This window comes from Chamaea fasciata, unplaced genomic scaffold, assembly GCF_029207755.1.
Source record: "Chamaea fasciata isolate MVZ Bird 193981 ecotype frontalis unplaced genomic scaffold, bChaFas1.0.hap1 SCAF_1, whole genome shotgun sequence".
In the NCBI taxonomy this organism is placed as follows: Eukaryota; Metazoa; Chordata; class Aves; order Passeriformes; family Sylviidae; genus Chamaea; species Chamaea fasciata.
The window spans coordinates 136,166,046-136,180,696 of record NW_027094086.1 but is presented as its reverse complement, the minus strand read 5'-3'; the positions used below and the strand labels follow the sequence as shown (position 1 = coordinate 136,180,696).

The following is a 14,651-nucleotide window of genomic DNA, read 5'->3' as shown; positions in this document are numbered from 1 at the left end:
TTATATTTTTTTATATAAAAAGTACTTCAAGAGGAGCAATGCTATCATATTTTTGACATCCAAAGTCTGCAAGTCTCCATCCTGCAAGTAAGCAGTTGCCTGATATGATTTATACATACATGCTACCCATGTGTAGAACTGAAATCTGAACCCTTTTGTTAAAAATGCCTCAAACTGTTTATGCATTCAGTCAATATGGGAAATGCTATTGTAAGTGCATATAAAGTCAATACTCCCTTGTTTCTTAAAATTCAGTATTTTAAAATAATCTTCACAAGGCTTTTGAGGACTTCCTTTTACCTAAGTGTGTGTGGACTTAAAAACTAAAACTTAAATCACTGCTAATCTTCAGTTTTAAGACTAAAGTTTTACGCTGCTTGGAGAACACTCTTTTCCAGAATGAATAATGGTTTAAAAAGATTGTGAAACCAAATACCCTTACTCTGCTGTTTTGGAATTTAGCCTTATGTCTGTGGTTGGTAGAAAATGGAAAAGGAACCACAAAATAGAAACATTTTTCATATAAGAAGGCATAATAAATCACACATTACGTTTTGAGATGATGGCTTCCTTTTCTGTAGAAATAAACCGAGGTCCTTCTCAGTGCTTCCACAGGCTGATTGGTGTGCCATATAGTTGGGCCAGTGTTTTTGCTGGTTTTGTCTTTCCTCACCCAATGCATTGCACTAACCAGTACAGATGAGCTGATTTCTGAGATACCTAGTTAGGTTGGATGCCTTTTTTTCTTAGACTGGTACTGGTCAGGTTTTTTTAAATATCCTTTTTAAATTCTGACGTGAGATTTCTAAGCAACGGTCGCAGTAACTTCATTTCGGCTTTTCAGCCTCGTTATTATAGACTGTACATTAGTCTTTTGTAGCCCTTCTCTGTACCTGTTCCACTTCACATTTAATGAATGTGAACAGATTGTTATCTCAGATGAGATAATAAATTCATCTATTCTGTATCCAATATTGCAAGCATATGATTTTCTCTTGCTTGTGAAAATACCATATTTCTGGTAGATGCCAACTGTGGATTTCAGGGTTTTTAAATACTCGACTGGGTAGCTGGCACGTTGTACATTTGGTGTCCTGATTTTGCTTGTATTTGAGTCACACTGATTGAACGATTCAGGTTCCTGGATCTTCATGCTGCTGCTTTTGGTTTCAGCAGCTCAGACTGATGAATGCAGCACTTACAAGTAGCGTTTTTCACCCATATTTCAGATGCTATCTGAATGACTGTTCAAGCTAATTCTGCTAGGAGCTGATTGGAGTGGAAAGGTGTAGGTCAGTACTTGCCTTGGTATTGCTCCTCTTTTCACACGATGTGGTGATTGTGGTGTCACCACAGCAATTTTAAAGAGTGCTAAGAGACTTTAGTTTTAAATTGAAGAAAAAGGAAAGTTTCAGCTTTTATTCACAGATTTGTCACATTGTTTTGTCCAAGAAGCTCTAAACAAGTAGTGTACCTTAGGACTTGAGGGGAAAAAAAAAAGGAATAAAACTGCTCAAACCAGTGTACTGGCTCAGTCAGATTTCTCTTCTACTCTTAACTTCCTAAGATTCTAGTGGAAATCAGTGTTTACTTTTGTTGTGTCACGTATTTGTCATAGTAGCTGAGTGTTGGAGTTTTTGAATAGTTTTCATCTGTGGAAGTAAATGGTTATTTTTGTAATAGGAATTGAAAATCTCCAAAAGTTCATCTGTGATATTTTTTTTTCTATTTCTTTCAGTGACAGTGTATTGGAACTTAGTGTTATGCCAAAAGATGAGGACATCCTTCAATTGGTATGTTTATAAAGTTTCTGTTCCGAGAGTGTATTACCTAAACAAAAGTGTTCTGTTGTTGGTTGCAAAGTCTTTGAAGTGTGCTATCAGCAAATAATTAATCCTTGTAACACCTTGGATATTTTCCTACCTCTTTACCATGCCTGAAATTTCAGGGGAATCCAAATATAGGGAGTTCTGTCTTCACATGATATTTCTAGCATGTTAAAAAATACATCTTGTTCATATTTTTTACTGTAATGTGGATTAATTTCATTATGTTAGAATTTATGGATCAGATTACTTCCTTTAACTAGGGTGTCCTGTTCTAAAGAATTCTAATTCAAAAACTAGCATATGAAGCCTTTGTTAATAAGTCAGTAATTGTGAGTAGACTAAGAAGCGTGATAAATGGGCCAAAGGTTATTACCAAATTTTTAAACTGTGACTGCTGTAAAGGTTTTGTTGCAATAGTGCCTATTTGTTCTTGATTTTAATTGTGGTCCTGCATGTGTAGTAAAAGAATTCCTCTCCCATTTAGTGTCTCTAAGTCCAAAAGAGCCTTGAATAGTATACAGTGCGTAAGTGCATATTGTGAAGAATCAAAAAAACACCTAGTATATTGATACGCTCTAGTGTATTTTTAATTGGAAGCAGAGGAGAGGAGAAAATGACAAGCAGAGTTGATTTTCTTCTTAGTAGTTGGAAAAGGTTGTTTTCTAATCCACACAGAAGTAGTAAGATGACTTTGTGTTAAGAGAAACCTATAGATTTCAGTAGTAGTTTTCCATTATTACAGGCCAAATTAATGGGTCAAGAAAGAAACCAAAAAACTTTGTTTTACATTAAAGTGAAGGTAAAAGCTAGTACATGAACTCTGCAGCTAGGACAACAAGTCAGGATTATTAGAATAGAAGTGATATTTTGAGAACATTTGATGAAGACATATTTCAGTAATCCAACACAGAAAATGTTGAGGGCAGGGTGTGAGTTTTGATTGCATGAATAAGTGGGAGAGAAAATCTGTTGGGATGTTTTTTGGTGGCTGGGGTTTTTTTTTTTTTTTTTTTGTGGTTTTTTGTTTTTTTTTTTGTTTTTTTTTTTTTTAATTGGAACAGTGAATATGTATAAATGCAGGAATAATGCTAGCATTTAAATAATCTGAATGCCATATGCATAATAGTGTAAGAATAGTGTAAGAAAAGGCAGGAATTGTAGTTTTAAAATTAAATATTTGTATTTGTCTGGATGGAAAGGTCTTAGGCATATCACCTCTGCTGGTGAAACACAAAGTGCAAACTTCAGGTGAAGCAGAGATGAGAAATAATTGGTTGTATATAACTTGTTATATCAACATGTGAGATGGAGGCAGAGGACAAAAAAAAGAGGATTGTTGCCATTAGGGATTAGGAAAGGATATTTAAAAAAAAAGAAAATAAGGTCATTATCCTTGAGGAGACTGATGGGTAAAGAAAAGAGGAAAAAATACCTGCCTGTGGTAGTTCTAGAAAAAGACTGGATATATGAAAAATCTTCAAGTGTCATTATACAGAAGTTCTTTCTGAGTTTTAAGATGTGATAAGAGTTGTGAACTTTGTATTTAAGGTTGCTCTGTTGAAGATACAAAGAGGATTAGGTTTGACAAGTGAAGTCATCATTTTGCAAAAAAACGCTTTACATTGACCCTATAGCTTGTGTGAGTTTCTTCAGTTGTTCACTGTTGGATTGGGTCATGATACAGAAGGATTTTATGCTACTGTTTGCTAAGATGCATTTGTTTGGGAGAAAATGGACTGCTCTTGAGGGCTTCCAGCTCCACATAGCATTTTCCAGAGGAAAGCTATGGAGGCACAGGTGTTTCCTGTATCCCTAAGGCTGAGCACTGCGTGTACTTGTATTGGAAATGACTTCTGATAGCAGCAGTTTGTTCATTCAGGCCTGTCACAGAAAACTTCAGTACATATGTGTTCAAGTGTCGATCTTTGATGGCTGAGCTGCAACTTGTGAAGAAACAGATAATAAAATTAATTGCATCTTACAACAGAGTCAGTCTGTTGTGGCCTGTAATTGTATCTGTTTTAGCCCACCACACAGGAGGAAATATTTTTAACACTTCTAAAATAATTTGCAGTCTTCTGAGACTGTACATTCTCAGTAACTTCAGTAAAATGAAGAATCTATGCAGTTCCTCTGAATAATAGAAGAGGAAAAATTTACACTTGAAGTTGTGTTATGTAAGCTATAGAATGTTCAATAACTTAGTTGTTTTGTGTGACATATGTCACTGTAAATATCTTCAAGTAGTGTCACTCATTGTAAACTGATGCTAAATACTGGTATGCTGTAAAAATAGCAAAACTCCAAACACTACTGGATATTGTAGTATGAGCTAATAAATGGGATATCTAGTGCAATGTGGAAGGAATAGTTTCATTATTTTCAGGAACAATGCTGGATGTGCTAAATTTTATACTACTTGGCAGTCTACTCCATGTGCTCATGACTGAGGGCTAGAAACACAGTTGATTGTTTCTATCCTTAGTTTTCTATTTATAAACCTTGAGTTTAGTCTTCAGAAATACCCATATATGTCTGTGAACCTCTTGATACATTGAAGTTCCTGAAAACAGGGCCTCAAATCCATTCATCAATAGTAACAATGAAGTGGTCCAATCCACAGGCCATTGCCCTCCATGGCATGTGAACAGTGCTTGCTTGGAAGGGAATTACATGTGAAATCCTACCATTAATGGAACCAATGTCAGTTGTGTTTGTTCACTGGTGTGATGTTGAAAATGTCACTTTGTGGATGGTGAAAAAAAATATTTAAAAATCTATATTCATAACAAAATCTTGAACACTTGACAGCAGTGTATGTGTTGGGTTTTTCCATGCTCCTCTTCAAATTCATGATAAATTTACTTAAATTTATCAAAAGAGATTATTTTGAAACATTTCTAGCTATATGACCATTTTTAAAGTAGGAAGAGGAGGATTATTTTTATGTCACGTTATACTCAGTGTTTCACGTTTGATGTATCTATTTCTGTGATTTCTGTAGCATTCTCAACCTTTTTGACAGAATTTTGGCGTCTTGTTGGTTTTAGTATCACGGACTTCATGCAAATGGGAAGATGCATATAGGTCAACTACAAATATTCATTTTTCTCAAGTGTATTCAATGAAATTGTTGCTGTTTTGTAGCCTTTGGATAAGAAGTTTAATACTAAAATACTGTTTAAATTTTGACAACTTTCCAGTTGTTCAAAAGCTTTTTGTGCTGTGTGGAAAATACTGAATGTATAAAGGTGCTCCATAGAGTAAATTGAGTATTCTAAACTTATTTACAGGTGAGCATTATTACGACTGCTGTCAGTAGGCTTTGTTGTGTCTAACACATGTATGTTTGTGTGTACTTGGTATGCAGAACTTTTGCACCATTTTTTGTGGGAATGTTTCACATTGGAATGTACTTACTTGCTAATTGTTCCTGGTGTACGTAAAAATGAATACAGCCTACAAGTCATTGAATTTCTAAGTACAAGGAACTTGAGAATAACACTCTTTGAAAAATGGTATCTTTAATATGATCTGGATTGGAACTGTTTATTTGGAAAGTTATTTGTAGTGTAGCATATTAATCATTATATATGGTGCTTATTACAGGTACATAAATGTAGATATTTTGTAGATGTGTGTAACTATGTTGTTTATAGACTTGCATACTATAGGTAAGGTACCCTTTTTTTTTCACCATTCATTTTCTAGGACTTTTCTCACTATACACTCGCTTTAAAGTTCATCTTCTCTAACTTTTAGCCTACCTCCAATAGTTTAATTTCTAAAAAACCGTTTCCCCAAAAGGTAAGAGGTCGCTTCTGGTCTTAGGTATTGTCACCATTAAATTTTATTAGTGTCCAAATCTGTTGAAATGTGCCTTAGCCTTTCAGAAAGAACTTTGCAGGTTCATTACAGAAAGTTGATGTTGAGCATTCTATGAATAATGGTGAAGGTGGAAATAAAAGGGGGTTGTTTACTACTATGTTTTTGATAAATTTAGTTAAATCCTAATCTTTCCTCAGAATTCCAAACCAATGAAGCTGCAGATCAGTAACTGAAAGTTGACTGCATTTGAACAGAAATGTTTCTCTTGTTATGACAAGAGTAAGGGATAGTAAGGGAACCAAAAATCCTATGTGGGAATGACCAGGAAAATGAGTAAAAGTCAACTGAAACACAGATTTTCTTTTTTATTTTTCCTTCTTTCTAGTCAGGTGATATGGAAGTTTTCAGTATATTAGAATATCTGTACAGCAAAGAAGAGTTTGCCGCATTATTATTTCTCAACTTAGAATTTTCCTGGGATTTGGTGGGTCTCAAGGCCTTGTAGTACCCTGAAATTGCCAGTCATGCACCTATAATTAAAATAAAAAAGGGGGGAAGAACCCCCCTGCTAACAACAGCAAAAAGAAAAATAACTTAAATGAGAAAATGTATCTTAATTTTTACATGCCCCAGTAACCTCGTGTCTCTGACTGCAGGTCTGCCCACAGATATTTTCACAGAAAATATTTTAATTTTCATATTTCACAGAAATATTTTCATTTGCTTTATCTTTTAATAAAGATGGAAATGTTTTTCTAAGTAATTGTATTTAGTCCGGAGACTTGGAGCACTTTCTTACTTCCAGATTTTGTGCTGACAGTTTTACTGATGTGCACAGAGGTTAGTATTAAAGCTGTGGCAGCGAGTACAGTGGAAGGCAGGGTGTGGTGTGAAGATGCAGTGACCTAGAAGAAGAGGCTTAAATTTTGTTTTTGAACACTGCCTGTCAGAAAATACCATTTGCGTCAACCCTCCTAACCACAGTTTAGACTTTACAGGAAAGTCTCTTACACAGCTTGTATTTGGAAATAAAATACTTTTTTTGGCCTAAGGCATTAGATTTTGTATACTAAAAATGCACTGCCTTTAGGAAGAAAGGGTATGCATTTTTTGGGTTTTTTTTGGTTTTTTTTTCAAATAACTGTAGTGTTTGGGTGTCTCAGAGTAAAATGAAAGCTCTTGAGCTGTATTACTAACTACTATTCTTGCCAGAACAAACTGTAACTAGAAAGCGTTTCCTTTTAAGAGAGCTGTAAACCTTTTCTCGTGTGAAGTTTCCATACTCATGATGTCTGTGAGATTAAGTAAAGACCGGGGAAGAGAACATTTTAGAAGTGAAGAAATAAAATCTGAAGCCGGACCCATAGGAGAAGGAAAGAGGAATTCCTCAAGCTCAGTCGTGCAAGGAGTTGGGCACGTTAGCTTCTGATTCATCAAAATGCTTATTACCAATTTAGTGAATAGTTCTGTTGAAATCAGTGTTGTTATTCATCCTGTAGTGAAGTGAGGCACACCCATCCTCAGTGGAACACAGGGCTGCATGTTTTCATGGATTTGGGCTAATGGGTGTAGGATATGGTCAGTTTGAGCTCTTGAAAGTACAAGGTTTCACTGTGATTCTTTCTCAGAGGAATCCTTATGCTTGTGGCTGTTACTGTTCCAGCATCTAATAGCGTAAAATGAAGGGGGTAGAAGTGAGACCGAAGCCCTTCAGCAGAATTTTAGGTAGTTAATTAAATACCTTGTAAAATGGTTTATTTGCTTAAAATGTATTTTGTCTGTCATATGGCATGAATGTATTACCTTAGCAGTTAAACCCTTAATGGTTCTACGAGTTTGCAGTAAGAAATTAATCCTTTACCATAGGAGTTTGCAAACTTCATGCTAACAAAACCAGATTGCAAGGTGGGAAGAAATGGTACCCAGTAACTAGAAACACATGAGTTCTTACTGTAAGAGCAGCAGTTTTCTTGTAGTAATTGTTGCAGAACTGTTACCCATCAGAGCAGTTAATGTCACTCTAAGTTGCTGCATTTGTGTGATAGTCTTTTAAAACTGTCGGTTTTTTGAGGAGGTGGAAAAGAGCTTATAAAATATCTAGACTAATTTTTGAATCATGTTGGGACCTCTGAATAACTGCAGAGTATCCAGTTCCAGGAATTGTAATGGCTTGGTTGGTGTCTGAATCAGGAGTATCACTAACCTGGATATTAACATCTATTTTTGTTCTCTAAGTTGCGAGCCTTTTTTCCTTTGGTTGATTTAGCTTTTGTTTTAAGACTATAAACATTTAAAATTCTGCCATACCCTAATGATATTTTTATGCATGTATCCTGTTGCAATCACCTAGAGATTAAGGTAGCATTTTTCACATGATTTATTGTTAGAGAAACTAAAGATAGAGAGTAATTCTCAAGCTGTGTTTTATCTGGTTGCAGAATATGTAAAATATCAAAACAGCGTGAACTAATAAATATGTTGGCGTATTTCACATTTCTTAGTCTCTAAACCTCTTCTAAAAATCTCATCACTGTGCTTAAAGCAGTTAAAATATTTCATTAGTAGAAAGGCTGATAATACATCCTTCAGCGTGACGTTTACAGGACAGATCCATCCATTTCTTTGTAATTTGCGTTATTTTTTGTAGGCCCTTAATCAGTTATGAAACAAATATCCCAAATATTCTTTGTGGAAATACCACAGTCCCGTCTATAAACTTTCCGTTTCTTGGAAGTATGTTCTGCTTTGTTTCAGTGCTTTCTTGGGTAGTGGGTGAAATGAGGTTGAGGGGAGTTACTTTCCAGTAACTGTCTTACACAGAACTGGCAATCTGTCTGCATATACCTGCAATCATGGAAACATACTTTTTTTTGGGAGGAGAAAACCTAGCTGATCTCATTTGGGACCCTGTGGGTATGCTGTCTTCTGAAGGTGATACCTGTGATAAATTTTGTCAAGAGCTAAGAACTTACTTTTATACTCACCTGTAGTCTTTGGCTGCAGTCACATCACACCAGCTTTGGAATTTAACTTTTCTGCTGTCAAAGTCAATGAAGCATTGTTTGTCAGAGGAATGTTTTACAAAGACATAAATGGGTATTTTCCATTGGTGTAATGTGTGCACATTCCAGAGAAGGTGGGATATCAGCTGTATAAATTGGTAATTATTTTCTGATTAGGGGACAGTATGTGATAGTTTTTGTTTGTCTTGCATGCCAGAAGGATCTCGCTCAGTCTGGTTTTTGAGTCTTCAGCGTCTCTTCCATTTTTTTTATTTAATTCTTCAGCCCCTCAAGATTATAAACAGCCATTGCTTTAGAGGTTTAGAAATATTTATCTTCGTATGGTCCTTCTCCCCATTAAATGTGTCAGTGGAAGCCTGTCCTGATTTTTACTATGAGTGGAGGAAAAACAATTACAGATCACATGAGGAGAGTGTTTCTGCAGCATCATTCCTCTAATTTCAGATGTACAGCGTGAAAGCAGCTGCAGTCAGCTGACAGCTCGTGGTCGTGTTCGGATATATGTGAGGAAGGGGCGTGCTGTTTTAAATGCATAATAGAGCTGTTGTTTCGTCACCAGGAAGCAGGGATGGATGGTAGCAGCCCAGGGAAATGAGAGACAGTAATGTTGCTGTAGTGGAAGGGAAATCTCATTGCACAGAGCCAGAGCTCTCTGCAGGCAGCTGTAGGGATGCACCAAGGCAAAATGGCACAAACGTATTTTGCTTTCTGTACAGGATAAACGTAAGGAGCAGATAAAAGCCTGAGATGGACATGCTCACAAGGAGGGTGAAGTTTTTTTTTATGCTCTACTGCCCTTTATGTCTGTTGGTACCTTCCAGTGAAATCAGTGTAGCTGTATTTTTAGCTTGCTATAGTCAACATCAATATGACAAGATAATTCTATCTTTACATCTGTAAGCAGTTTTTACTGTGTTTTCCTGTTTTCTGCCAGCTGCAGTTTACAAAGGATGTTACAGCACTGGTAAGAAATGTACAGTAGCCATTTCTCTGATGGTTTTGTAAGGCATGTTTTTCTTAATGAATTGTGAGAAGCAAGAATATGAAATAGCAAGTTTGGAAATGAGCTAGATAATCTGAGCTGAATTTTCTTCATAATGCTGATCTCTTGATTTGTGGTTTGTGCCTGTGTTATTTGCTCTGTTTTCTCTCAGTGTGCTTTAATATTTTGCACTTCACTAATGCTTGCTGTAACATTGCAGCAGTATTGTAAATGCCTCGCCCTCCTCTCTACTTTGCTCTGTGTTAATTTTATGGCTGCACTTGGGCTTTTATAACTGTCTGCTGTTAAGACAGAGCGCATTGATATACTGTAATTGAGCATGTTATGATTTGAACAGGAAATGCTGTGATATGATAGCACTCCTAAGTGCGTAAAAGCCCTGAGAAATTATTTTAATCTTCTGTTACATTGGCAGGCTTTGCATTGACTCTTTATTTCATTATGTTGAAACTGAACAAAGTCATGCTGAAGTTTTTCAGTAATAGAATATTATTTAAGTATGCTGTATGCTTCTCATTTGTTTATTTTGAATGTTCTGCTAATTTCACAATGACAAATGCAGCTTTCAGAAATACTGCAGAAACATGCTAAGTGTAATATAACCATTTTTTTCTTAGGAGTCAGGTTATTGTGCGTGAAGATGCAAAGTGCACTAAGGAAATTAGAGATTACAGTTTAGGTTTCAATAATGCATGGACAGTGGTGAATATATATGAATTTTCATACTATTTGTACCTCAAAGTTGAAAATGCTAAATATCATTAATATTTTTTCAGTAAATTTCTGTACCATGTACTTGCTGTCTCCTGTAAAATATAAGATGACTTATAGGGTGTTGGCTCACAACAATATGTTACTGCTTCAGGTTATTCATTATATATTTAGGAACAGCAGCTTTTACGTAGAAGACATCTTACAGGAGTGTGTGTGTGTTTGTATATTTATTTCTCTGTACTTTTCATATGTACTGCATTAGGTGAACAGAATCGTTTATACACTAAGTGTAGAGAGAAAATTCTAGTGCTAGTTGAATTTATTATGCAGCATTTTACCTATCGATTGTTGTGAAATTCCAGTTTCCAGCCATGGGAGGCTTAAACAAGAAAAATGTGTGAAGTACCATGTTGGAAAGCAGAATTAAAGGGGAGAAAAGATACTGTCTTGTGTGCTTATGGATTTTGAGACACCTGACTCAGTGCCCTGCTCACAGTATTTCTTGGAATTGATCATCAGTTTTTTAATTGTTGAGGGAGGGAATGAATGTCATGATTTTGCTTGTTCTGTTTCTGCTCACTAAAGGGATGGAATGCTGGTTTTATCTTTTGAACTAACATTTTGTCTAAAATTAGAGTGAGTGTGAATTTTGAACCTGTGTTCCCCTCCTTTGTAGCTTGATCATGCAAATACTAGATGGCGAACTTTTCCATCTCCCTCACTACTGAATACTCACTTAATCTTTTCTCCACAGGCGTATTCCCAAGATGCCTACCTGAAAGGCAACGAAGCCTACAGTGGTAATGCCCACAACATACCTGAACCACCACCAATATGTTATCCACGCCTGACATCCACAGCCTCTGTTAAGGCACAAGCTGGAGACAAGCTCCCTTCTGACTTCTCACTGGGGAAACAGCAAGTCAGTAGACCAGTCCGGGCATTGACACAGCCAGAGAGGGCCTACAGAATGGAAATACAAGTGCCTCCATCACCAACAGACATTGCAAAATCAAACACAGCCGTGTGCGTTTGCAATGAAACTGTAAGGACTGTTATTGTGCCTTCTGAGAAGGCTGTAGATTTGCCATCTTGCAGAAATAACCATGCTGGTCCGTCACACAGGACAGAGGAAGTAAGATACGGCTTAAAAGATCAAACCAGTCTAAAAGCACGGACCACATCTCCACCATCTTTAGTGTCCACTGCCATTGTACTTCCCCAGACTCCAATAACAAGACCAGTTGATACAACTGGAACAGTAAGTAAAGCTTCAAATTATGTAGTATGTCCAGAAGGCATCCCAAGCACTAGACCTTCTACTCAAGCCACAGACTCACCCTCCGTCTCTACTAATCACTACAGTTCTCCAACCTCCCACCAGCATATAGACTGGAAGACCTACAAAACTTACAAGGAGTACATTGATAATAGGCGCATGCACATGTATGGCTCTCGAACAATACAGGAAAGGTTAGATAGCTTAAGGGCAGCTTCTCAGAACACAACTGAGTATAATCAGGTGGTGCCAAACCGCACTGCTTCTCAGGTACGGCGCAGGAGCACCTCTCATGACAGGGTTCCGCAGTCTGTCCAGATCCGGCAGAGAAGTGTATCCCAGGAAAGGCTTGAAGATCCTGTGTTGATGAAAGAATGGCCACGAAGTGCTTCACAAGATACTCTAACTTCGCCTTCAGTCAATGCTAAAAATCACAGGGCTCGGTCGTGGGATTATCTCAGCAAACAGGGTGAAGTGCTAGAAAATTTTCATTCTGAGAATATGATTGCAGATGCAAATGGAGATAGGAGAAAGACTTACAAATGGACAGGGTTTACTGAACAAGATGATCGGCGAGGTATTTATGACAGATCTAGACAACATGCATTTCATATGTCCCTTCGAGGTCAAAATTTTCCTATTGCTCCGAATACTTATATTTCAGACAACAGGAGAACAGGTAGTAGAGCTTCTCTGCCTGGTTCTCACTTTCAGAAAGTTTCACCAGATATTAAAATGTTACAGCCTTCTCGTGATTTGCAAGCTCCTGGGGGAGTTTCAAAATCTGCAGCTGTTTCACAAGAGAGGTTGTCTCTCACACCAGCCAGAAGTTCTAAAAGTAGCTCTCTGAAGAACTCAGCTCACTATGCAGCAAAACCATCGATTCCCCTTAACCAGGGCCTAGATACTATTGCCAGCAAAGACCAAAGAACAGTAAATCACTTGCATCAAAGCAGTCTGTTAAACCAACAGTCAAGGATCCGAGCCGAATTTTCCCCAGATCACAAAACAGAAACTGGTAAAACCATCCAGCCCTCCTCTGTGGCTCCACCTTCTGCCAAACTTGTTCAACCAACAAGTGAGTGTTTAACTACCTCTGACAATGTAGATGGTTCCATCAGACAAAAGATTCATGGTTTTGAAAGGGAAGATGTTGGTGAGTCTGAAAATCTGCAAATGGATGTTCAGGGAAATGACAAAGACACAGTGGTCCTGCGGGACAAATCACCGTCTGGCCACCAAACTCCCCAGCCTTTGAGGCATCAGTCCTACATTCTTGCTGTAAATGACCAGGAGGCAGCCTCGGACACTACCTGTTGGTTACCTAACGATGCTCGGAGAGAAGTCCACATAAAAAGAATAGAGGAAAGGAAAGCATCAAGTTCCAGCCCACCTGGTGACTCTTTGGCTTCAATTCCATTTATTGGTGAGTTAAATTATTTCATTGTACATTAAATGCTTTTCTCTCTTAAATGTGATGCAAAACACCATGCCAGGTAGCTGACTGCTATTCCTGTGAACCCTGAGCTTGAGTGACATGGGAGATTTTTCTCATTTGAAATAACTTTAGGTTGGTAAAAGTAAAAATATTCTTCAATGGAGAAAAAAGCCCTCTTTTTTTGTTTGGGGGTCTTGGAGAGTGAATGAAAAAGGCCACAGTGATGTAGTATTTTTCTAGAGTTTTCTTTAACCCTCTGGGTAAGTCTGTGTTACATAACTCAATCTGGTTGTCACTCCACAGTGTTGTGATGTTATGTATATGGACAACTAACATTCACAATATCTTTCAAATACTTTTACTTTTGTAGTATAACACATGCTTGGAATCCAGTACAGAGAGAATATGGATGCAAATCCAGTACCGAGAGAATATGGATGCAAATCCAGTACAGAGAGAATATGGATGCAAATCCATATAAGGGTGATTTGTGGGGAAAAAATGTTTTTCAGCTGAATAGGTATGGTGAAGGCTTTCTGAGACAGATGGGGAATAGATGAAATCTGTTTCAGGTGAAGGGATAGCAATAAAAAGTGAATTTGCAAGTAAATTGCAATAATGCGGATATGAATGAAAGGGTTTGTGGAAGCAGAATCTGAGAAGGCAAAAAGATTTGCCTGTGTGCTGTGACACAAACAGGGTTGGAATTACAGGGAGCTTATGGGAAGGGTGCTGAAGGGGAAAAGAACCAAAGGAAGGATTGGAAAGAGTAGAAAAAAATGAAATTATATTGAATGTTGGATATGTGATGAATTAGTGTCTTCTGCTGAAGAGAGAGTTACAGTGGCAGAGCATTTCTGTTCTATCCAAGTAGTCAATGTCTCTGTTGTCTTTGTCCTGCTGTTGTTGTTGGGTTGGATTTTCTTTTGTTGTGGTTGATTTAATCCTTTGTAGTCTGGATGTCTGTGGATCATTTTCCACAGAAGTTGATTTAGACCTGACTCTCTGTGCTCTTCAATTTAGTGTAGGAAGTATTTAGAAAATACTGAATACAGAATTTTGATTCTCAGACTCATCTCTGTGAAAGACAGCTCTTTTTAACGATTATTGATTTTGACACATTAGGTTAAGGGAATTACACATATGATGTCTTAGCATAATTGTCTTCTGTTGGGGATCTGAAGCAGTGATTTATTTCCTCTAGAATTATCTATAATATCCACTATTAGTTGAAAGTGAATAAGCAATAAACAGTGAAGCAGCTTTGTGTTCATCAAAAAATGGAAATCATACAAAAGATAAAATAATTCTGTTCTTTTGACAGAATACTGGTAAGACGTTAAAAAGTGCTTTCTTAGCTAGCAGATGCTGCTTTTGTTGGGTTTTGTATTTTGAATGGGAGTTGTATAGATCTTTTTCATTCTTGTTATTACTGGATGCATCAGTGTAATTTTAGATTCTTCTTTAGACCCAGCCAATTTTTCTTTAAGGATTAGCAAAGTCTGTGAGGCATGTAACCGATCTTTGTGCAGAATTT

The 14,651-nt window shown here is 37.1% G+C and overlaps 1 protein-coding gene across 2 annotated transcripts in view; it reads left to right on the top strand.

Moving 5' to 3' along the window:
- ARHGAP21 (Rho GTPase activating protein 21) overlaps positions 1–14,651 on the top strand; it is a 112,926-nt gene that overhangs the window by 70,176 nt on the left and 28,099 nt on the right. Inside the window, exons 6-8 of one of the 2 annotated variants that reach the window (XM_066199137.1) lie at positions 1,739–1,793; positions 9,615–9,644; positions 11,152–13,102. In XM_066199137.1, the coding sequence (XP_066055234.1) occupies positions 1,739–1,793; positions 9,615–9,644; positions 11,152–13,102 (2,036 nt within the window). The remainder of the gene's footprint in view (positions 1–1,738; positions 1,794–9,614; positions 9,645–11,151; positions 13,103–14,651) is intronic. The other variant, XM_066199130.1, reaches the window with a different exon arrangement.